At 35.4% G+C, this 25,328-nt stretch overlaps 1 protein-coding gene across 1 annotated transcript in view; it reads left to right on the top strand.

Annotated features, from left to right (window-relative positions):
* The first annotated feature begins 9,634 nt into the window (after positions 1–9,634).
* The window catches only part of LOC123653568 (nuclear pore complex protein Nup154), a 17,423-nt gene continuing 1,729 nt past the window's right edge, over positions 9,635–25,328 (top strand). The window contains exons 1-23 of the mRNA XM_045589561.1: positions 9,635–9,718; positions 9,806–9,962; positions 10,423–10,656; positions 11,529–11,710; positions 11,929–12,200; positions 12,287–12,418; positions 12,496–12,623; positions 13,024–13,212; positions 13,660–13,802; positions 14,734–14,905; positions 15,222–15,571; positions 15,878–16,016; positions 16,142–16,256; positions 16,410–16,566; positions 16,776–16,862; positions 16,968–17,155; positions 17,881–18,013; positions 18,120–18,213; positions 19,162–19,342; positions 19,489–19,720; positions 20,385–20,619; positions 20,815–20,935; positions 23,878–24,058. Of these exons, the coding sequence (XP_045445517.1) occupies positions 9,635–9,718; positions 9,806–9,962; positions 10,423–10,656; positions 11,529–11,710; positions 11,929–12,200; positions 12,287–12,418; positions 12,496–12,623; positions 13,024–13,212; positions 13,660–13,802; positions 14,734–14,905; positions 15,222–15,571; positions 15,878–16,016; positions 16,142–16,256; positions 16,410–16,566; positions 16,776–16,862; positions 16,968–17,155; positions 17,881–18,013; positions 18,120–18,213; positions 19,162–19,342; positions 19,489–19,720; positions 20,385–20,619; positions 20,815–20,935; positions 23,878–24,058 (3,906 nt within the window). The remainder of the gene's footprint in view (positions 9,719–9,805; positions 9,963–10,422; positions 10,657–11,528; positions 11,711–11,928; positions 12,201–12,286; positions 12,419–12,495; positions 12,624–13,023; positions 13,213–13,659; positions 13,803–14,733; positions 14,906–15,221; positions 15,572–15,877; positions 16,017–16,141; positions 16,257–16,409; positions 16,567–16,775; positions 16,863–16,967; positions 17,156–17,880; positions 18,014–18,119; positions 18,214–19,161; positions 19,343–19,488; positions 19,721–20,384; positions 20,620–20,814; positions 20,936–23,877; positions 24,059–25,328) is intronic.

The raw sequence follows: 25,328 nt of genomic DNA, 5'->3' as shown, positions 1-25,328 counted from the left end.
ATTCACATCAATTAAGTTTCATTGTTCTGGGTTCACGCGTTCTTTTTTTTTTAAGTAAATAAAAGTCACAATCTGTTAAAAAGGTATTTATTTAGTTAAATGTGTTTTTATTTCGATACATTTCATATAATATTTCTTAAAACTAGTTTGACAACAAAGATTACTAATTCTTACTAATATAATAAATGCGAAAGTAACTCTATCTGTCTGTCTGTCTGTCTCTCTTTCTGTCGCGCTTTCACGCCAAAACTACTACAGTAGTGCTATTCTGTAAGGATCGTGTCTCGACAGCGGAATCCGCGGTGAGATATCAAATTCGTATTCATTAAAACTCGACAGTCCCGTAGCGCTACACTTGTGAGTGCGGCGACGAGTCGAACCCTGAACTTATTTAAATGAAATTTGGTACACCAATAGTCTAGAGCCCGAGAAAGGACATAGGTTACTTTTTAATGCGAAAAAGAGGGTGTAAGGGGTTGAAAATGGGGATGAAAATTTGTACGAAAGTATCGTAATTTTTAGAGCTAGGAGTTTGAGACTTAATTTTTAGGCTGTTGAGTCGATATAACCAAATATAACATTATTCCACGCGGACGAAGTCGCGGCAAGTGTCAGCTGGTATTGAATAATAATTATGAATGGCACAGTATGGATATATTACGTTAAATATAAAACATATCAATATCATTGTAAATATTTAGTTAAAATATTTATAATGCAATTTCTGATTGCAGCTGATGCTTACATTATTTATATCTTAGGAGCTTCAGGATCTGAAATGAGTTCGTTATCATTGAGCAGATTTAGAGTTTCTTCGTCTAGCTCCTTAATAATTTTTGCATATGGTTTTCTTAGGCTCATTTTTTCATATATCTTCGTTAAGCGCAAATAAGTGCAGCTGATTTTTTAATATGGTTTTTAAGAGTATCTAAGCTCTAAATAAACATAAATTTCAGAGCATCGGGAAACGTCGCTATGTGCTAAAAGCTTCGACGAAGTTCAGATATTTATGTTTTTCTCCATGTGTTGTTTCATAGTAAACACATATAATATTTTTTTTACAAATCTTCTATAAATGAGATTTTCAAAAATATATAATACTCAATACTTTACTCTTCAAGATTTTTAACTATATCTTTTTAAAAATTGTAAATAAAGATGTTGAATTTTCTCATTAGTAAAACGGTTAACATTGCTTAATGTAAAACAATTTATTTACGCCAAAAACGTACTTAATTCTTACATAATAATTATTAAAGTCTGACTATTGAACTATTAATAAAAATAATAAACTAGCTTATTTCTGAAATTGGTAAAACTGATTTATGATATGGCTTTGTTCAGATATATTTCACTGTACGGCGGTCAACACTGTGCATCTTTCTGTTATTCAAATTCAATATATGAACATAAAATAAAATAAATATACTAATGTTTTATTAATCCTAAATATCTAATGCAGCAATCGATTTTATAATTTTCTAAAATAATTTTATACTTACTATTTTATAAGTTTTATCGCAAATCAATGAGTGTAAAATTTAGGAAGTATAAAATATGTGTAATGATATATATTTTATATTTCCTAAATGTTTTGTCTTGGGGTTTGATGTTTACTAGTGCAGTAAATCAAAAGTTGCATTTTAAACGTGCTAATTTGGCTCTGACCCATTTGAAAAATTAATTTTATGTTAGGGAGTTTAGAGCATGATTGAATCACCTTTTATGTATTGAACGTAAAAGTATACTTAGGCCTAATTAATTTAAAAAATGTCATATTTTTAACTTTTGTTTGTACTTTGTAATGTTTTAAAAGTGTAATTTAAATTCAATAAAAAAGGAAGAAAAATAGACGAATGATGTACTAGGTAAGTACATTACTTAAAACCATTGAAATTATGATTATGATGAAAAACGAAATTACCTAGGGTACAATTTATTTTAAATGTCTATGATCAGGAAGTAGGAAAATAATCTTCACAGAAAGACTAAGTTTATGCATGAAGCTCAGTTTGATCTGCATGAAGCTCAGTTTGGTTTTCGAAGTGGGCTTTCTACTGAAAGTGCTATATTGTGTCTTAAGCAGGCTGTACAGTATGATACGGATAGGAAAACGCCGATATACGCGTGTTTTCTGGACTTGTCAAAAGCCTTTGACACTGTCCTATATGATAAGCTTTGGGGGAAGCTGGGCGATGCGGGTGTGCCGGTGGAGGTAGTATCGCTGTTTCAGGAATGGTATCGCTGGCAGCGGAACCAGGTGAGGTGGGATGGGGCTCTATCCGAGCCATACGGTATGGAGTGCGGCGTCAGGCAGGGCGGACTGACCTCTCCTTTGTTATTCAACCTGTACATAAATGAGCTGATCGGTGAGCTCAGCAGCACTCATACCGGTTGTTATATCGACAACGTATGTGTCAATAATATTAGTTACGCGGACGATATGGTGCTGCTGGGACCAACGGTGGGTGCTATTCGCAGGTTGCTAAATATTTGTGCATCGTATGCGCGGGAGCATGGACTGACATATAACGCTAAAAATAGCAAAATTCTTGTTTTCAAGGGTAAATCTGGTGTATACGTGCCAGTCTGTGCTCCTCCGATTACATTATACGATGTAGAGCTGCAGCGGGTAAACAGTTTTAGGTATCTAGGGCACATTGTGACCGATAGTTTGACCGACGACGAGGATCTGGAACGTGAGCGTAGGACTCTGGCGGTCCGAGGGAATATGATAGCCCGTAGATTCGCTCGATGCTCCGTGCCAGTAAAAATAACTTTGTTTAAGGCATATTGCCAATCGTTGTACGCGAGCAGTCTATGGGTGAGTTATACCCGTCGGGCCGCCAGAGTCCTGCGTGTTCAATATAACAACATCTTTAGGATGCTACTGCGGCTGCCTCCAAATTGCTCCGCGTCGCTTATGTTTGCCGAAGCTCATACGGATGGATACGATGCACTAATTCGTAAAATGGTTGGGTCATTATTAAGACGGTTGAGAGACAGCAGCAATGGCATCCTCAAGATGATTGCTTCACGCACGGATTGTCCGATCCAACATAGGTTGATGTGCGTAGTAATAGGAAAAGGGTGACTTCTTGTTCTTTTATGTATTTGACATTGTATTGTGTTTTAAATAATTTCTGAATGTATTAAAAATTATTATTATTTTTCTTTTTTTTTTCTTTGTTAATTAATTATTTAATTTAATAGGTTGACTTTGCTTATTATTGACATTAATAAATTATTGACATGAATTCTATTTAATCGATTACTAAATATTGTATATTTGTGTGTATTTTGATATAATTATCCTATGTTTTATTATTTTCCTATGTTTTATTTTGGTTTTTTCTCTGTTTCTTAATTATGTTTGTATTCTGCTGTTTAATTGTATGGACTTTGTCTGAAATAAAAAATTATTATTATTATTATTATTATTATTTCAGGTTTAGATCCAACGAACGATTGCAGTTTAGTTCAATTTACTGGAGTACTTTCGGGCAGTGAAAAAAACTGTTTTTGCAATGTGGTAGGTACACAATTATTCCGAAAATTTGTTGTAAAAAAAAAGAGTTGGATCTGCTTAATTTTATCACAGAAACTAGAACTTAATTATTATCAAAATCGGTATATCCAGTAGAAAGTTATGCGGTATAATACAACGTAGGTCGACGAAAAAAGCGTCAAGTAAAAACGCATTATTAGATATAACTCGAAAAGTAGTTGTTAGATCTCAAATAAATTTAAATGGGACCAATTGGCACACACCACCTTTCGATTAAAACAAAATTTGTCGAAATCGGTCTACCCGGTCAAAAGTTCTGATGTAACATACATTAAAAAAAAAAAAAAACAGTCGAATTGAGACCTCCTCCTTTTTTGGAAGTCGGTTAAAAAGCTAAAACAGTAACAGGTAAAATAATTAATCAACTATTTCAATGAGTGTTCCTTACAGTAACTACTAGGAGTAAAACTAACTAACAATTCCACACATTTTTGATATGATATTCAAAAATGTTTAGAATTCCTAATATGTGGGTAACACAAAAATAAAATCGTACATAATTCCACACATTTTTAGAATTATTTTATTTCTTATTACAATCTGTTAACAATTTTGTTATCAATTATCTCAGACAGTTTGAATATCAGTGACCTTTTAAAGATCCAAGATTAAATAAAAAACTGTGTAACAAAAATATAAGTCTTATTCGTAGTAGGTACCTATGTATGTTTTGCCCTTGAATACAAAACATATTATGGCTTCACATTTTGTATGGAAGTTAGTTTTAGTTGAGATGCATGAACGTTTATTTCTGAATATATATAATATATAATCTATAATATATATAAAAGCGAAAGGTCACTCATTCATCACGAAATCTCCGAAACTATAACACCTACAAACTTGAAATTTGACAGGTAGGCTCGTTATAGGGCGTAGACATCCGCTAAGAACGGATTTTACGAAATTCGACCCCTAAGGGGGTAAAATGGGGGTTGGAAGTTTGTGTGAAAGTCCCATGTTTTTGAAGTAAGAGACTTGAAATTTAAGACGTATGCTCTATAAATGATGAGAAGGTGTCCAAATAATGTATCTTTAGAAATCAACTCCCTTTAGGGGTTAAAACGGTGAACGGTAGGTTGACTCACTCATCACGAAATCTCCGAAACTATAACACCTACAAACTTGAAATTTGACAGGAAGGCTCCTTATAGAGCGTAGACATCCGTTAAGAACGGATTTTACGAAATTCGACCCCTAAGGGGGTAAAATGGGGGTTGGAAGTTTGTGTGAAAGTCCCATGTTTTTGAAGTAAGAGACTTGAAATTTAAAATGTATGCCTTATAGATGATGAGAAGGTGTCCAAATAATGTGTCTTTAAAAATCAACTCCCTTTTGGGTTTGAAACGGGGGATGGAGGTTTTACTCACTCATCACGAAATCACCGAAACTATAACACCTACAAACTTGAAATTTGGCAGATAGGCTTCTTATAGGGCGTAGACATTTGTTAAGAACGGGTTTTACGAAATTCTACCCCTAAGGGGGTAAAACGGGGGTTGGAAGTTTGTATGAAAGTCCTATGTTTTTGAAGTAAGAACTTGAAATTTAAAATGTACGCTCTTTAGATGGTGAGAAGGTGTCCAAATAATGTATCTTTAGAAAGCAACTCTTTTTTGGGGTTAAAACGGGGGATGGTAGATTGACTCACTTATCACGAAATCTCCTGAACTATAACAGCTACAAACTTAAAATTTGGCAGGTAGGTTCCTTATAGGATGATTGAATTGATTTTGATGATTTTACGAAAATCGTTTCCTAAGCGGATAAAACGGGGGTCGGAAGTTTGTATGAAAGTCTTATGTTTTTGAAGTAAGAGACTTGAAATTTAAAATATATGCTCTTTAGATGGTGAGGAGGTGTCCAAATAATGCATCGTAATTTATATAAATAAAAGAGAAAGGTCACTAACTGACTCATCACGAGAATTCAAAAACCGCTGGATGGTTTATCCGTCCAGGTTGGACAAAGACAAAATTTGGTAGGGAGGTAGATTATAGTTAGCAGACGTCCGCTAAGAACGGATTTTACGATATTCCACCGCTAAGGGGGTTTAATTGGGGTTGATAGTTTGTATGAAACATATACAGCCTGAAAATAAAACTAAAAATGTGGTGTATAGAGAGATTTTATAAAAATAACTATTAAATTATAATAAATTGTACCTTTTAAAAAGTTACTCAGTTTGATAAGCATTTAAAGTGACTGAAATAAAAAAAAATTGCTTTAAACATCTTAATAGTAATGCATAGCTTCATAACCACGCGGACGTAGTCGCGGGCAATAGTTAGTTTATTATAAAACAAAGTCCCCAAAAGTGTATGTGATCGATTCGCTCAAAATCTACTGAACGGATTTTCATGCGGTTTCACCATTGGACAGAGGGCTCCACCATTGGCAAGAGGAAGGTTTACGGAACGGCTAAGCCGATTTTGATGAGAGTTTGACTGGAAGTTTGCCGGGAAAACTTTGTGACAAACTGATTTCAACGCGGGCGAAGCCGCGGGCACAGCTAGTAATATTATAAAACTGAAGAGTTTGTTTATTTGTTTGTTTGTTTGTTTATTGGCATTGATCTCAGGAAATACTGGTACAAATTGAAATATTCTTTTTGTGTTAGATAGTCCATTTACCGAGGAAGGTTACGGGCTATATAATATTTAACAAAAAATTTCCTCAAATTGACGCGGGTGAAACCGCGGTGCACGGCTAGTTCTAAATAACTGTATTTGTTCCTAAACAAAACAAAAGCTGAGTACAATTTACACAATTAATAAAATGAGAAGGTGTATAGGCATTATTAGGAATAACTTATGAACCACTCGTCAGATTTTGCTGAAATAACGAATAGTCAATACGCATTTTCAAAGATTACTCCAAAATTTGTAATCAGATCTCGATGAAATTTAAATGTGACCACATGATAAACATCAGCTTTCGATTAAATTAAAAATCATCAAAATCGGTACATCCAGTAAAAAGTTATGCGGATTTTCGAAAGTTTCCCTCGATTTCTCTGAGATCCCATCATTAGATCCTGGTTTCCTTATTATGGTACCAAACTAGGGATATCTCCTTTCCAACAAAAAAGAATTATCAAAATCGGTTCATAAACGACGGAGTTATCCCCGAACATATATATATATATGTTCTAAGTTATTAGTATTTTGGAAAACCTGTTAAAAAATTTTTTTCGAGCATGAGTAAACAATTAGAAGCCAGCACGCGACCATAAAAAAATTAAAGGAAGATTTGAAAGTCAACAAAGCGTTACTTCAAGTTGATTTCTCAGAAACTTATTCCCTTAAATTTGGGACAGAAGTAAAATCTTTCCGTTTCGGAGGTACCACAGTAGAGACAAATCCATTCATTGATACTTTGAATTTTCTTTCCGATTCCCCAACCACGCAATACCGGAAAAAGTATGTTTTTCACATGATCACAGAGCTCGAAAAAGACTTTCCACAAATCAAACGAATTACCTGGAACTACACCAAAGCGGGGCATGGTAAGGGTGCACCAGATGGTGTTGGCGCAGTTTTAAAAAGAACTGCTGACAAATTAGTTACATTTGGACATGATATAGGAACCTTTGAACAGTTTGTCAATGTAGTAGAAAGGTTTGTGGAGAACATTCATATTATGAAAGTCGAAGAAAAAGAAATTATTCAAAGAGACAATAGCATGCCGAAAATTTTTTAACCTTTCAGTGGCACCCTTTTATTGGACCAAGTTCTCTGGTCAAAACAATGCGAAAAACTTACTTTTAGAAAAACCAGGTGTTTTAGTTGTGGACCAGGAGAAGTATGCTCCCGTGGAAAACATCTAGCATTTGCGAAAATTTAGAAGCTGTTCCTGAAGCAAACCCTATAAATGTAAAATCGCACGCTTTCGATCGAATCGACTTAAAAGAAGGGTCCTAAGTAAGTAACTCTGACTGACATTACCAACATGATTCACAGGGGCAAAAATCGAACTTTCAGCCCAGGTAAGAAAAAAGTGTCACTCTCTCCCCTACTTCACAGGGACGAAAATCGTAATTTCGGCGGAGGTAGGAAAAAAAGAAGTATATTGTGTCACAAGAGATGCAAGTACTACTAATAAATACAACTAATAAATAATTGCTTTGAAAATGATATTATATAAATGGGGCTGAACTCGTGTACGATTATATCTAAACATAAAAAATATACTTTCATTTGATTTGTGTAAAAATTTGATTTTATAGAGTCGAAATTCAATTTAGCTGATTTAGAATTATGTTTCTATTGCAACCAAAGTTTAGGTATTATATTATTTAGCTTAATCTAAGTAGTCTAGCAGATAATATTATAGTTACTGTTGTTTAATTCGATCAGTGTTGATGTCAATTTTAGGATAAGAATGTTATTCCATTTGTTTTACCATTACTGACTCTGAAGATATAATAAAAATAATAATTAATTGTTTTGAATTTGATAAATAAACATTTGTGTAATTTAAAAGTTTCTCTAATTTTTTTTTCATTCTGTACTATTCTGTACTATTTATGTATACGATTCGTATTTGGACTTCGTAAATATGATCATATCTCTGAATTCCGTAAAAAACTTAAATGGCTCCCAATTCGCTTTCGCAGGAATACGCATATTCTTAACTTACTTTACTCTATTCTATTTAACCCTGTGGCACCTGCTTATCTAAAGCAACGATTTAAATTTCTTAGTGATATCCATGAACGCAGTTTTCGTTCTGAGAATACCTTACTCCTTGAAATTCCCCCTCACTCCTCTTCCTTTTTTACTAAGTCTTTCACTGTTCAAGCTTCTCGACTTTTGAATTCTTTACCCTTGCATATTAGACGTGTATAATCGCTTTCTATTTTTAAAAAGGCTGTCAGGAAGCATTTTCTTGATATTCTACGTGAATAAAATTATATATATGTATGTATGTTTGCATGTATGTGTTTGTGTATGTATATGTTTATGTATATGTATATTTGTATTTATGTATATATGTATGTACGTATGTATGTATTTATGTATGTGTTTATGTGTGTTATGTCTCAATTTGTACACCTACACTGACAAAATACCATCTCCTCTGCCCCTAGGTTGCCTGGAAGAGATCGCTTTTTAGCGATAAGGCCGCCCTTTGTGCCTGACGATACTCTGTTTAAGTCCATAATATGTATTATTTCTGTTTTGGTGTACAATAAAGTGTATTGTTATGTTATGTTATGTTACTATCATTCCCAGGACTCGAAGATCATTTCCTGTTCCCAATAAATCATTCCTAAGCATATGTAGTAATTCCCTACATGTCTACAAATCTAAATCTCGTTAATCAACGCGTACCTTCAACGGAATGTCTTTTTTACAGAGTCGATGCATTACTTAAAAACATAAAAGAAAAGCGTAATCGTTTTTTTTAGAAATATTACAAATTATAGCAAAATTCATTGTCGCTAGAGCTGATTGACCCAAAAATGTTGATTTGATAAATTTTTTAATTTATTTGAGTAATGTATTCATTACTACGTTACTATAATAACGTCATTAAAAAAATTGTACAATAAATAAAAATTATTTCGGTCGGAAAAAAATACAGCTTGGTAGCGGTAACCAGCTAATAGTTCTGCTGGTAGCGCGATTCGACCATAGACATCTGATTGTTGAAATGTATTTTTAGCCTGTGTCTTAAGAAACGATCGCTGTATTTTAAATAGAAAGAATCTGTTATTAACTAATTAGTGAATTGTTTAATACCTTTCAAATTTTAATGGCGATATAGAAATAAATTATAAAGCATTTTTGGAATAAGGAAACATTTTAGTATATTGTTAAATTGATATTACTTAAAAATAATATTACAAATAAGGTAAGTACTAAGTCTGAGTTTCTTGTAACTGACATTTCAATTTCATTATATTTTGACACTGAAAGATAACTAACCTAAGATACCTCTATCAGTCCTATCACAATAATATTAAACATTTGCTTAAGCCATGTTTTTGTGCACATAAATTTTTAGATGCCCAGCATTCTAAGTGAAACCGAGAGAACAAGACAAATAGACCCGCCAAAAATGCAACTTGAGTGTTTAGAACTCGCTGGTTGTACACTTGATCGGTACATAAGTGCCGATAATTCCCGCCCTTCGTTTTTAGAGGTTTGTTTCTACATATTAATAACAACAGAGATTCAAGTTAAATCGAAAATTATATCAAAGTTAATGCTTTATGTTTATTATTGTTAGATAACTGGCATAGCCGCCCAAGGTACTCCAACATGCAGTGGTTTAAATGCCGGGGATTACAGAAATTTATCAGCATTGCTCAACCATCCGAACTTATCGCAATTGAAGATATTAAATAAAGTGCCACTTCCTCCTGAAATCATGGAACACTTTGCTCGTATCCTTTATAAGTTTTTATTTATTGAATAACTCAATGATATTATTATATAATTATTATTTTATACTATCGTAATCTACTTATTACTCTGCCAATAATTATCGAAATTCATAGTTAATTATTATCCAAATTCATAGTAAATTATTTTCATCCTATTATTGTATATATCCTACACTATATATTCCTTGTATTGTAGCTTAGTTAGTTTCCATAAATTTTGAGAATTTCTTAATGATAAAATTTTAATCTATAATTGATACTTTGGTTACTACAAAAATATTGCATACAAAAGATATAAAAAGGATCTGTCCCCACCTTACAGCCAAGTAGACATATAGAAATAGGCATTTGAGCAACAGTGGGATCCTTACAAGTTGAATCAATCAAGCAATCAATCAATCATGTCCATATAATTATTTTATAAACATAACATTGGTATTTACCTTATAATATTAAACAGATATGCAATGCCATTGTCTAATGGGAGTATTCCCAGAAATCAGTCGAGTGTGGCTAGCAATAGATAGTAATATATATGTGTGGGCCTTCGAACACGGTAGTGATGTGGCCTACTTTGATGGGCTCGGTGAAACCATTGTCAGCGTTGGGCTAGTTAAACCTAAGCCTGGTGTATTCCAGAGTTTTGTTAGATATTTATTAGTCTTAACAACTACAGTCGAAATAGTGGTAATAGGTAAGTTATATAAAGAAATCTTAATATTTTTTTTGTTTAAACTTAATTACTTACTTAATTATTATTTACTTTTTCCTATTCTTAAATTAGGCTTCTTAAATTATAAAATCCAAATCCTTCCAATTTAAACATTTTGTTTTTGTGTCAAAGATTTAAAACATTAAAGAACTTGGCTTTAATGTTTTTAAACTTTAACACTTGCAATTTTGTATAGTACCTGACCATAAATAGTGACCATTGATTTTTCGAAAGAGACAAATGGCTAATTTTAACAGGTAAGAAATATATCCAACAACCCACAGTGGAGCAGCATGATTGATTAAGCCCTCCTACCTGGGTAAAGAGGCCTATGCACAGCACGTGGATCTTACAGGCTGAATTGTATCCTATATGGATGTAAAAATGGTATTAACTAGCTATTTTATACTACCTTATTATATTAATAGAATAATGTAAAAAATATATGAAATTCATACTGCTAGACACCTGTCAGCACTATTTATTGCTAAAAACTAATTAGATTATATTTTAAAATCTGTACATAAAATTTTAGCAACTTAGGTCTATAATGCGCTACAAATCCAAAATTAGCCAATTGTCCCTTTCCAAAGGTATGCGCGCGCTTTATTTATGGCCAGCTACTGTCCCACAATATTCTTTTTAATATTTCAGACTACTTAGATGAGCAGTGGTCTTAATGAGATTGTCTTTTCTCTCATATAGATACTATTAATTAATTCTTCCATGGTTTTAAAGATAAATTTATTGACAATCTATGAGATTATTTCATTCAAATCTCTTAGTCTTAATTTATAACTAGCTTAACTTTATTTTTATAAATACTTACTTGCTTACCTTTATTTTTATTTCAGGGGTCACATTTTCAAATAGCAAACAAGATGGAACAGCAGAGTTTGAAGAAATACATCTAGTTCCAGAACCAGTTTTTGTTTTACCCACAGATGGTGTGTCTATGCTGTGTGTCAAATCAAATTCAAAGGGTCGAATATTTATGGGTGGCAAAGATGGTTGTTTATATGAAATAACATATCAGGTGTGTTTAAATTTTTGTATAAGAAGACTATATCCTTATAAAATTGCAAAATCCAACTTGGGGTTGAACATGTTGGATTCATAATTTAGTTTTCACTATTTTTTATTTTTTCTTGGTCTTTCTGTACAAGTTGTTGTATCATTATTAAAAAAAAGCATTTTTAAAGTAAATTTAACAACGATTAAGTATAACTGATTAATATTTAATTGTACTTACAGGCACAATTAGGGTGGTTTGGGAAGCATTGTAAGAAAGTCAATCATTCTACAAGTGCCTTATCATTTTTGGTTCCTTCATTTCTAAATGCTGCTTTATATGATGAAGACCCAATAGTTAAGATTGAAGTTGATAATTCACGGCATATATTATACACATTAAGTGAGAAGGGTTGTATAGAAGTATTTGATTTAGGGAATGATGGTGAAGACTTAAGTAAGGTGGTAAGATTGTCTCAAGGGAAAATTGTATCACTGGCAGTAGACATTGTAAAGTGAGTATGAGGTGAAAAAATATATTGTTTGTGATAATAATGAAGAGTATAACTCAAATTTTTAAACATTTATCATTTTATTTTAGGACACTAGAAGCAAATAATTTCAAACCAGTTATTTCTATATCAGCTGTTGAAGAATCGGAATCAGATCATCTTAATCTAGTTGCTGTTACTCAAACTGGGGCAAGACTGTATTTCAGTACAGGATGTGGAGAGTAAGATTTCATTTTATGTATTAAATGTTTTAAATGGTAGTATAAATATTATTAATAATAACTTATGTTGTTTCTAGTGCAAATCAAGGAGCATCTCAAAGACCTCAGTACTTAACATTGCTGCATGTGAGACTACCTCCTGGCTTCACACCTAACTCTTCAGTCCTAAAACCTAAACAAGTGCATAATGCTGTTTATGATAACGGTAGGTTATAATCATTTTATATATGGTTATACTTACATGTATTGTAAAGCTTTATTTTCTTAAACATGTAATGATATAATATTTTTTATATTCTTCAAAATTATATTTTTAAAATTTTTGGGTAAGATTACAGTAATGTTAGCAGCTTTCTAGCTGATGAGTTTGCTTGCAATGCATTAATCATAAATTTCTATAAAATATTGTTTTATGACTCATAAACACAACAGTTACTAAAAATATGTTTGAAACTTTACAGTTGTTGTTGTAAATTAAACCGTAAAAATAAAAATAAAATCTGTGAATTCAGATTATCTAAAAGCGAGTACTGTCCCTTTGGCCTCTTGATTATCTTCTTTTGTGCACAAGGCAGTTTTAATAACGAAGCGTAAATACATGACAGGTACTCTGGTGATGGTGTGCTCGGCGGGCGGCGGCGAGGCGGAGTCGCTGTGGTGCCTGTCGCGCGCGCTGCCCGGCGCCGGCTTCAGCGAGGCGCACACCGCGCTGGCGCTGGACGGGCCCGCCTGGGCGCTCACCGCGCTGCCGCCGGCCAGCGACCTGCTCTCTCCGCCACTCCGCGCTAAGAAAGGTTGGCTGCACTCTATTTTATGACTTCTCTCCTGAAAAATATCTAGATCTTAAAGATGACTGATTGACAAATAAGACACTGAATTTGTTTTTTAAATAAGAAATATTAAATGTAATATGGCAGTAGTGAATTATCATATAAAGGATTTTATAAATATATTTTAGTAACAGATAAACAAAATTAATCTCTCATTCTATGTTCCTATCAACAATTTCCTATAATCCTAGAGTAGCCAGGTAAAACGTGACATTAAATTATTAATTAAAAAAAAAAACAAGCTGCTTACTCTGCTGGATGAAAACTTCCACATTCCATAGCATTTGATATTACATTCATACATAAGTCGTGTGTTGATAAATAAGTAAAATTCACTTGTTCTTTTCAAAATACCAATGGTTTAATAACAACCATCTCAACAGTTTCATAAAATATTGGTATGTACTACAGAGGTGTGGTCGTCGTCCCGCTGGGCGGTGGTGAGCGCGTGGGGCGCGGCGCTGCTGGCGGCGGGCGCGGCGCCCGACCTGCTGCGGACACTGCTGCGGGACTGCCGCGGCCCTGAAGCACAACCCGTCAAGGACATGTTCCAGGTATGCACCGGATTATTATAGCTTATTCAATTAAAAAGAAAAAAAACATAAATATGAGATATTCTAGTTTTAATTATAAATGAAACACAATTTCAGCTTATAATTATTCGTATATAGAAACAAAATAATGATCAACGCAAAATAATATAACTTGATGCTTGAAAGAATGAATCAAATTATAATTGCTTAAAATAATACGATATAAATACACGTTATTAGTATCAGTACAGTAAATGCTGGTATACTATCATACCTATATCTTACATAAACAGCCAAAATTACTGTATACCACCACTGTTTCACATGACTGCCTTACCTAAAATTTTTTAAAGTACTGGCCTTATATTATTTTTTAAGGAATAAACTCCTATATAACCTCAATAATTTGTTGTTAATTTTTATTGAAGTAACAATCAACGCTCTAGGCTGAGAAGGGCTAAAAGCTTAGTGTGAAGAAGATTATAAACTACTTTAATTTACATAAACTAAATTCGGATATAAGATTTTAAATTAACCATGTGGTTATTGACATTGACTAGCCCATTGGCACAGTTTGTAGTGACCCTGCTTTCTGCGCCGGAAGTTGTGGGTTCGATTCCCACGCCGAGTCTGGGTGTAATATATGTATTTATTTATATATGTATTATTTATAAGTATGTTTATCGAAAAAAAAGGTAGCTATACCAGTCGGCTGTTACCTATAACACAAGCATTAAGTTGCTTACTTTAGGAACAGACGACCGTGTGAGTATTGTGTAAATATTTATTTATTTATTTCATTAATAAAATTAAACGGGATATTTACCACGATTTTTATTTTTATTGTGTGAAGCTCGATATTTCGATATTATCCACGAATGTCTTGTTCACGAGCCTCGTCAGCGAGCTAAGCTTGGTAAATTCGGAAGATTTATATGTGACTCGCTTTTAGCTCCACGGTGCAGACCAAGCCTGTGCCTGCGCCCTGTACTTGGCCTGTGAGGATGCAACAAGTGGGGATTTGTCGATCAGTGAGTGGGCCGCCAGAGCGTTCTTTCTCTATGGGAGTCAGGTTGCCCCGGCGCCCTATTTCCCTCAAACTTCGCAATTACCTTCTATGATAGGTCAGTGTGTTTTAATTTTCATTAAAAAAATGTTATTTAGGAATCTTCTAATCGAATCTTACACATACATATACAAAATAATTTTTTATTGGAATTATGAAACAATCAGAAATAGTTTTTATTTTATGTATATACAATGTGAATATTTGTAAAAAGTAATGTAAAATACAAAAATCTAGCATTAAGAACTAAATATGACAGTTCACGGTTCAGCCTATAACATCCCACTGCTGGGCATATGCTTCTTTCTCCGTGTAGGAGAAGGATTAAAGCTTAATCGGTTGGAAGATATCACAAGTGAAATATAATTTTTAAGGTTCCCCTAAATTCTCGCCGCGTCAAGTGTCAACACCAATGTCGAGACCCCAAGATCAACTGAGACAGTTAAATCAGTCTTACCAGCAAGCACAAATAAACCAATCCATGGGAATGCAGAACCAATCTTTAATGCCACAATCATTCCAACAAACCATGATGAGTCCAGCACCATTCAATCAGACATCTTTCATGGGTAATGTTACACAACAGGGCAGAGACAATTTCCCCATACAAGTTGAATTCAGTGCAAAGCATAATGGCTTATATATCTATGTGGGAAGAATTCTCAGCCCAATTTGGAACTTGAAGTGTGTAACCAAATCACTGACACCAGATAATAAAGAATTTGTAAGTATGGAATATGGAAATTATACTAAAACGAAATCGAAAATAAATTTAACCATGGGCCTTTCACCAATAATCCCTTTGCTATTGTTATGTTCATTGTATACCCATGCAAAACCGGTAGTGGTCGCAAGTGTACATATAATTATGATAATGTAGTATATAAAAATAAGTTTGTTTTAAAACTTGTTACAAAATAATTATATTATAGTTCTTTTCATTCGGGAATAATAGCTTTACCCTTACCACAATTATATCATTTGGTTTCATTTATAAATATTTGTCTAATACAGCTTAATATTATTTAAGATGTCAAGTAAGGTGACAGGTGAAGATTGCTCATACATAGTGAAGAAATTGCAACGTGTAGCTGCGTTCATACAACGTATAGTGGCCCCTCCACATTCTGAGGAACAAGCTTCATTACACGCGCTGAAACTTTTTATCAGTATGTTATACTTTTATAATACTTAATGTGTGGTATATTATAGTAATTATGTTGAAAAAATATTATATCGTGGTTGACAAGGGTTGACAACTCCCAATAAGTTTTAATTCAATGTAATATTACAGCAATGGCAATAGAAATGCTGAGTCTATGGAAAGTTCTCTGTGAGCATCAGTTTCACATGATCGCAGCGAGTCTTCCTCCTGAACAGCAAAGTGCATTACAAGCTGCTAGTTTTCGGTGGGTAACTAAACTAAAATAGTAACATATAGATCCAATATTCCTTTGACCAAGTTATTTTATACTTTTTTTTCTAAAATTGATAATATGTTATTATAAAAAATTTTAAGGCTACTTGTTTCACGTAAATATGAATCAAGTCCTATTTTTCAGTGAATTGCTAGTGGGTGGGCAGGAAGTTGCGTGCTTGTTACTTGGATCTCTCGTTGTTGGATATTTAAAAGACAATGCCTCTGTCGACGGTATTTCTCAGAAACTTAGACAATTGTGCCCAACATTATATCGCCAAGAAGATGCTACGTGTTCTAAAGTAAGTTTTTCATATTTTTTTTTAACCTGTTATATAAATTAAATTATAATATTTGAAATCAAAATTTACTTCATTCATATTGATTTTAATACCACTTGAATTGTTGGTTACTTTTTTAAACGTATTATTAACGTACAATTCTAAACTTAGTCATATTTGATCAACCCTAACATTTTTTGTCTTAATTAATACCTGGTAATTTATTTTAGGCAAACGAATTGTTAATATTTGCGAAACAACAGAAAAATCCTGCCGAGCGCGAAGAGATGCTTCAACAAGCTCTTAAACTATGTAAAGTAAGGGTCTACTGACAAAATTAATTACTATATAAGATTTTTGTAAAATTAATTACTGTTTAATTTATTTTTATATTACAAATAATATCCCTTTTAAATTTCCAGGATGTAGCTCCAAATGTGAACCTTCCATTAGTGTGTTCAAAACTGGTATCAGTTGGCTATTATTCCGGTGTAGTGGATCTATGTGTTACTTGCGCTAGTAAACTTGACCCTCAAGACAAAGCATTATATTACTATAAGAGCGATCAACCCTCGCAAGATAGGGAAGGACATTTAACTTATTACAGAAGGTATAAAACAACAATATATTATTTCTACCACCAGAGCATGATTAGGCAAAAGTAATTTAAATGAAAACCTATTTAAATGTACACTTAGGGCCTGTTTCACCATTTGTGGGTAATGCTATTTGACGGATGATGGAACAAAGATACTTTAACAGCGAGAGGTAGAATAGGCCAGTTGAACCTGTTCTGGTCAATAAACTACAACTTTAAGCGAATAGAAATATCTCATATATAAAGTACAATTCGATGGTAAAAAAAATAAGGATTCAAAAAAATTTACTGTCATCCATTAAATAGCGTTATCCACAACTGGTAAAACAGACCCTTAACGCTATTCAGACTACTGTAAATATGTTTTTTATAACAAACCCTACTAGTCTAATGGCATAATTGTGCTACTATAATTACACTATTCTATTGTAATGTCATTACAAAGGCCGCTCGTCAAAAGTATGTGACTATTTTACCTTTATAATGATGCCTTAGAGACAATACAATGGCACTAGAGCGTTTTAAAAATGTAGAAACGTGTATGATGGCACTCAAAAAAGATATGGTATCTATGTAGCTACAACTAATTTAGAGAAATAAACCCCTTTAAACCTAATTATAAATGCTATTACATAGTTTCCTTACGTAAACCCAATCCTTTATACCAGCACATTTCAGAAACTAATAATATATTTTGTGTATTTCATCAATGAGGAGTATAATATTGAATAATTTAGAATGGAGATATACCGCGAAGTCTGCAACGCCTTAGATCGTCTGTACGATCGTAGTACAGAGGCCACCGCTAACGGATCTACGGCGTCTTCGGACGCCTTACATACACTTTCGCCCGCTGATGCCAATTATCAGGTACTTGTTATGTAAAATATCGTCGTTTAAAAAAATATAGATTTTTAAATAAATTATTATACACTACCGTAGATTTTTTTATATAAACTTGAAAAATTTGTTCTAGGGAAGAAAACTAGTTTGGGATTGTCTGTGTCGAGACGATGAATTGCTGCACGTGGCTGTTTATGAATGGCTCGTTTCAAAGAACTTGGGTGCAGGTAATACTGTACTAGTATTATTATTTCTGTTTATGTATTCTTTTCTTTCTTTGCTTATATTGGCATATTGGTAGTGGGCTAACTGTATAATACCTAAATCACACAATTACTTTATACAAGTACATTGGCATCGAGTTAAATATGTGATAGTGGAATGATTATCGCATTAAGTTAAATGTGCGCTTACTCATACTGTTGACGGCACTGATGTCCGGCAAAACTCGAATGAGTATAAACAGCATCTTATTGAACTCTGTAATTTATATATCACATCTTTTATGTATCATAATAAATAATCTAATACATATATAAAATTCTCGTGTCGCGGTGTTTGTAGTTAAACTCCTCCGAAAAGGCTTGACCGTTTCTCATGAAATTTTGTGTACATATAGGGTAGGTCTGATAATCGAACAACATCTATTTTTCATCCCCCTAAATGTGAAGGGTAGTCCACTCATAATTTTTTTAAATCTTTAGATAAATTATTTATTTTTTATTTTATTATGATTTGGTGTTGAAAAATACATACAACCCTAAATTTTCACCCTTCTACCACCAACTCCTATTTTTAAATAGCGTTTAGCGGCAAGACAACCTTTGCCGAGTCAGCTAGTAATCAAATAAAAATAAATATATTTCAACAAAATTAAAAACAAACTGGGGAAGTTCTTAAACCTTATAGAAGAAGATCATAGCTAAATAATATTGCTTTCAAGCAGTGTTTTGTTCCTGTGGTGAGTAAGATGGCCAGAGTCCCTGGGGGGATTGGGGATAGGGCCGACAACGCGTTTACGATGCTTCTCGTGTTGCAGGCGTCTATAAGTTATAGTAATCGCTTACTATCAGATGAGTCGTATGTTTGTTTTTCGACCTAGTTGTATAAAAAAAAAAAACAGAAGTATCTGATAGTGTTTTTCATAGAATTGACGTATGTGTATGTGTCGTCAGAGCTGCTGTCGCTGAGCGGCGCGCCGCCCGCGTCGCTACGCACGTACCTGTCAGCAGCAGCGCGCCAGGCGCCCGCCCGCGCCGCGCTGCACCTGCTGGACCTGCTGTGGAAGGTGCTGGAGAAGGCGGGCGACCACCTCGCCGCCGCGCATGTGCTCGAGGGGCTCGCCACCAAGCCCGGGTGAGTTGCGCGCTCTCTCGAGTCTGACACTTCATCGCCTGTCGTTATAACGGGCGTGTTTTTATTGAAACTGTTTTTGCTGTTTGTGTTGAGAATCTTTTTGACTATGCTCGGTGCTATTTATCATAATAATAATATCGGTGCAGAACGGGCGCGACTTTGTCTCAGCGCATGTCGTGGGTGTCGGCGGGCGTGGTGTGCGTGCGAGGTGCGGGCGCGCGCGCTGCCGGCGGCGCGGAGCTCCTGCGGCGGCTGGAGGAGGCGGCGGAGGTGGCGCGCGTGCAGGCCGCCGTGCGCGCCGCGCTCGCCGCCGGGCCCAGCGCGCCCGCGCCGCACCTGCTGCAGCGCCTCGACGACGAGCTGCTGGAGATCACGCAGGTGACACGCACACACAACCACACACCCACGCGCGCGTGCAGGCCGCCGTGCGCGCCGCGCTCGCCGCCGGGCCCAGCGCGCCCGCGCCGCACCTGCTGCAGCGCCTCGACGACGAGCTGCTGGAGATCACGCAGGTGACACGCACACACAACCACAATTATTGTTATATTGACTTCTTGCTCGACTATGAGAATAATAAGGAAATTGTATTTTTACTATCTCTGTATAATCCTGTGACGTAAGATATATTATGTATAACTCTAAATTCTCTGTCAAATTCTATGAGCACAAAAGTCGCATTTTTCATTATTAACAAAAATAAAATTAAATGATTCCCATCATCATACTACTGTCGCGTAGGTAAGGTATAAATCTGACAGAACCTGAGAAAATTGATTTCAAAATTTTGGAATTTCTTTAAACAGAATGTTTTGTATTATTATGAATATAGATTTAATAATGTATTTTACAATAGTAATCATGAAAGAAATGTGATGCGGTTAAAATTTTACAAAAGCAGTGAAAAACGGTTACTGCCTTCACATAGAATTTATGGCAGAAAAACGATGCTTTTTGCTAGTTATATATTGTCAACAACAGTTTTATTAGTTTTTCCATTTATACATATATTCCAAAAAAAAAAATGTTTATATTCATTTTTTAGCTGTACGAGGAGTACGCGGATCGTTATAATCTGTGGGAGTGTAAGCTGGCGATCGTTCAGTGTTCGGGTCATAATGATGCGCTACTGGTCGAGAACATCTGGAGCAACATACTGGCGGAGGCCGAAGCCGCAGCGCGTAATCTGCCTACTCCTGATGAGAGACTCTCGTCTGTTCTTTCTAAACTAACTACCTTAGGACGGGAGTACGTCAACACTGGCCACTGTTTTCCGTTATGTGAGTATTAAAATTAAATTACTTGCGTTTAAAACTTTTTAAACTGTAACGTGTTTATTTTGTTTGAAATAAATAGTAGGTAGAGTAAAGTCATAAGAATTACAACAAAAGTGTGCAAACAACTAATTTGACTAGTATTGACACTCAACCGACGTATGCATAGTATTTGATAAAACAGTTACGTTTCTTTTGCAGATTTCATTGTTCGCCAGTTAGAAATATTGAGCTGTAAATTGCAAGCTGAGAAAAGCATGGTGTTTAGAGCTATACTAAATATTGGCGTTTCGCTGGAGCAGGTTCTGGATATATATATAAAGTAAGTCAGATGATAAATACAGTCAAAAACATCTATAAGACTATTATATATTTTTAGATTATTATATTATTATATAGATTATTATATTTTTATTATTAGATTATTATATTTTCGTGGTTTCTTTTTCTCTTTTATTTATAGTTTTTTTTTTTTAATAGACCAGTGCTTTTGGCCTTGAAAATGGTAAAAAGTGAAAAAAAATAGTATGATGAAATCAATATAGTTCAATGGCAAATTTATATTTATTAAATTGGAAATGAAAGGAAAAATGAATTAAGAGCGGTCTGAGGTCGGGTTTAAGGGTAAAAATGGTTTATCTCGATTTCCGGCTCAATTAAAACTCCTGTGGAAAAAAGTTCAATGGCAAAGTTGTAGATAGTAAAAAGATCTACAACTTTTTTATTTACATTTTTTTTCACATAAACAACCCAACAAAATCAAGTTTTTTATTTTAATCTTTTACAAGAAAAAAAAATTTCCCCTTCCCTACCACTTTCACACTCACTAAACTTTGGTTTCAAAAGCTAAAAGCACTGGTCTATAAGTATTTTCGATAATTAATAATATTTGTTTAAACTATATGTCGGAAGTAGGAGGTCAGACTGGTTAATTTCAATACGAGGTAACAAAAGATACTTATAAGTTAACGAAGAGGGGGCCGAACTTCTTAGCATTCGATGATTCACCGTGCGGGTGCCGAGTCCATCAGCAAGTCCAGAGCCAAGACTGCCTTAGCCGAGGTTACACCGTTCGTTTTATACTCTTCAGAATAACTCGAGTAATATAAATATAATAAGTGAGGGTAGGTGACTATTGAACGATAGCGACGACGCTAGGTGGCTCGATCGGTGCATCTTTTGTTTATAAATTCCTTTCTAATTGCCTACAACAGCGCTAGTGCCGACATATATTTTATGAGTATAGCTAAATCTTAGATAAAAGTAAAAATAGTAATGGACGCCGGGATTGCAATTTGTGAACATATCTCATATCAGGGTATTAAATTCAATATTGAGGTAGGGTACAGAAGGGAATGTCTTGTCCAAAATTATCACAATACTTGCATCTAAATAAGCGTCAAGGAGCGTTGTATTCCCGTGGTGAGTAAAATAGCTAGATCACCTGGCAAGTGTTGGGGCTAGGATCAGAAATGCGCTCGCCTTACTCCTGATAATTCAGGCTGATATCCTTTTACTACCAGGCCCACCGTTTGCCATCTTTGTAGTATATAATTGTGTTTGTTTTCAAACAAAAAAAAAACTTAAATTTACATCGACGATTATAATACATACAACACAAATTATTAGGTATAAATCAAAAACTACTAGCCAGATCTCATTTAAATTTAGATAAGTTAAAGTTATATTTAGGTAACTTTAAATTTAGTTAAGTAACTGAAGTAAAACCGTTGGCGCAGTTTTTAGTGAACCTGCTTTCTGCTCCGGGGGTTGTGCGTTCGATTCCCACCTCGACTCTTGGTGTAATATATAAATTTATTTCTATATTAATTATTTATATGTATGTTTATCGACCGATACGCGAATTCATGGTGGGGGTTTTGCCCATAGTCACCACGCTGGGTAATCAAGCAAAACCGCACTATTAGAGATAACTCAAAAAGTACTGGTCAGATCTCGATTAAATTTAAAAGGGGCCATATGACAAGCATCAGCTTTTATGAAATCATCATAAGAATCATTAAAAGTTATGCGGTTAATACAGCGTTGGTAGACGAAAAAATTGTAAAGTAAATACACATTATTAGATATAACACGAAAACTATTTGACATAGGCCTCCACAAGTTTATGCCAAAAACGGCATGAACTCACGTGTTTTGCCCATAGTCACCATGCTGGGCAGACGGGTTGGTAACCGCAGTGCACTTTGTCACACCGAAGACGCTGCTGCCCGTCTTCGGTCTGTGCATTTAAAAAGCCAGCTGTAGAATTACTATCCTGCCATCGGTCGGTTTCGCTAGTTCCATGGTGGTATTGGAACTTTGCTATCCCTTAGTTGCCTCTTACGAATCGGACGGGATGAGAGGGGGCGGCTAAATTCTATAGTGTCGTATCGGTCGATGGTACGCTTCTCGAAGTTGTTCAGGATTATATTTACCTAGGCCATACTATCCAACTAGGCCGCAACAACTTCGAGAAGGAGGCCGGTAGGAGGATTCGGTTGGGCTGGGCGGCGTTTGGCAGGCTTCGTCGATTCTTCACTTCAAAGATTCCGCAATGCTTGAAGACAAAAGTCTTTGAGCAATGCTTCCTGCCTGTGTTTAAGATACGGAGCCGAGACGTGAACACTGACGAAGGGACTGGTCCATAAGTTTAAATCGCTTAACGTGCAATGGAACGGGCTATGCTTGTGGTTTCTCTCAAAGATAGGATTAGAAATGAGACTATCCGTGAGAGAACGAAAACAACCGACATAGCCCACAGAATTAGCAAGTTGAAGTGGCAGTGGGCTGGTCATCTGTGTCGCAGGACCGATGGCCGTTGGAGCAGACGGGTCCTGCAGTGGAGACCACGTCTTGGAAAACGCAGTGTGGAACATCCTCCGGCCCGTTGGACCGACGATCTACGTAAGATTGCCGGTGTAGGCTGGATGAGGATTGCGGAAAACCGGGATGTCTGGCGCGAACTTGGGGAGGCCTATATCCAGCAGTGGACTGTAATAGGCTGAGCTGACTGACTGACATGTTTATCGAAAAAAAAAATGTAGCAATACTAGTCGGCTGTTACCCGTGACAAGCATTAAGTTGCTTACTTTAGGAACAGTTGACCGTGTATGTATGTTGTAAATTAATTGTATTTATACCATATCTCAACTTCCGTTCGTCTCGTCCGATCACACTTTTCGTAACGTCCTCGTCACGCATTCACCAGAACGCTTAAAGAAGTTTTACTTTATAAAAGAACGTGTGTCCGTCATTCCTCAGGTTGGTGAGCGTGAACGAACGCGTGTGGCTGGGCTGCGGGGACGAGTCGCACGTGTGCGCATGCGCCGCGCTGCTGCTGGCCGCCGCGCGCTCCGAGCTGGCGCCGCTGCCGCCCGCGCCGCGCCGCCGGGCGCTCGCGCGCTGCAAGGACCTTCATGAAGCCGCGCTCTCAGCGCTGCAGGTACGTGTCACACGCTAGCGAGCACGCAGGCGTGCTACGCCATACGACCGCACGCACGCAAACTAATATTTGGTATATTTATAATGATGGACTGATTCGGCGCGCACGCACACGTACCGCACATGACTGTTGTACTGTACTATTATACTGTGTTTAAAGTTACTTGGCACGCATATAGAACGCCGAAGTTAAACCTTCGCAGAAACGAATTTTGATTCTATTTGGTGGTAGAAGTGAGGCGACCGGAGAAAGGGAAGAGGTAATCATATTGTCGTACGAGGCTTGGTCAGGCGTACAAAACCATCACTTTCCCCTGCGGCAGGGGCGCTAAAACTTTGGTACTAATTAGTTCTTCTGTTAAAAATTAGTTATTTTATTTACTTTATAAATTTACTTACGATGAAATCGCTACCACCAATACTAATAGCATTCGCAATTTTATAGGTATATGGATATTTAATATATTATTTTTTTTTATTAGTTTCTATTTTTGTACAGAACAAAACAATTATCTGTTTGCGATCACTTTAAGATGCGCAAAGCGATTCCCGCTCTGTCGCCGAGCACTCTTACGGTACAGTCCGGCCGCTCTAAGAATGCGTTTCTGACAGATCGTGATCGACTGAGCGATGTAACTTTGAACTGGCGTACAATATATGGCAAAATTGTAAATATCTATGCCAACTTACAGTAAATGTATTAATTTTGAGCTAAAATTATTACAATTGCTTAATTAACAAATATAAAAACAATAGCTTTTAAAAGTCAATCCAAGTCAAACGGCGCTGTTTCAAGGTTATGTCAACTGTAGTGATGTGACAAAATAACGAGGCAATTGTAATCGAATATTTTTGTAATCTTAATATAATCTGTCGGTATAATATAAAATAAAACGTTATAATTTTATAATATATAATAGTTACTTAATAATATAATAAAACTGGTACGTCCAAACAAAACTTAAGAAAGTTAGTGTCATAATATCAGTCTGATGAATAATAATTGTGTTTGCAGGCAAACGAAAAAAACCGACTTCAAGTATATCGACAAGTAATACAACGTAGGTAGACGAAAAAAAGTCAAGTAAATACGCATTATCAAAGATTACTCCAAAAGTTGTAATCAGATCTCGATGAAATTTAAATGTGACCACATGATGATGTGACATCGGCTTTCGATTAAATTAAAAATAATCAAAATCGGTACACCCAGTAAAAAGTTCCAGTAAAAACCCGCATGGATTTTCGAGTTTCCCTCGATTTCTCGGGGA

Source organism: Melitaea cinxia, chromosome 5 (genome assembly GCF_905220565.1).
Source record: "Melitaea cinxia chromosome 5, ilMelCinx1.1, whole genome shotgun sequence".
Classification (NCBI taxonomy): domain Eukaryota; kingdom Metazoa; phylum Arthropoda; class Insecta; order Lepidoptera; family Nymphalidae; genus Melitaea; species Melitaea cinxia.
This window is presented reverse-complemented; position numbering and strand designations above follow the sequence as displayed.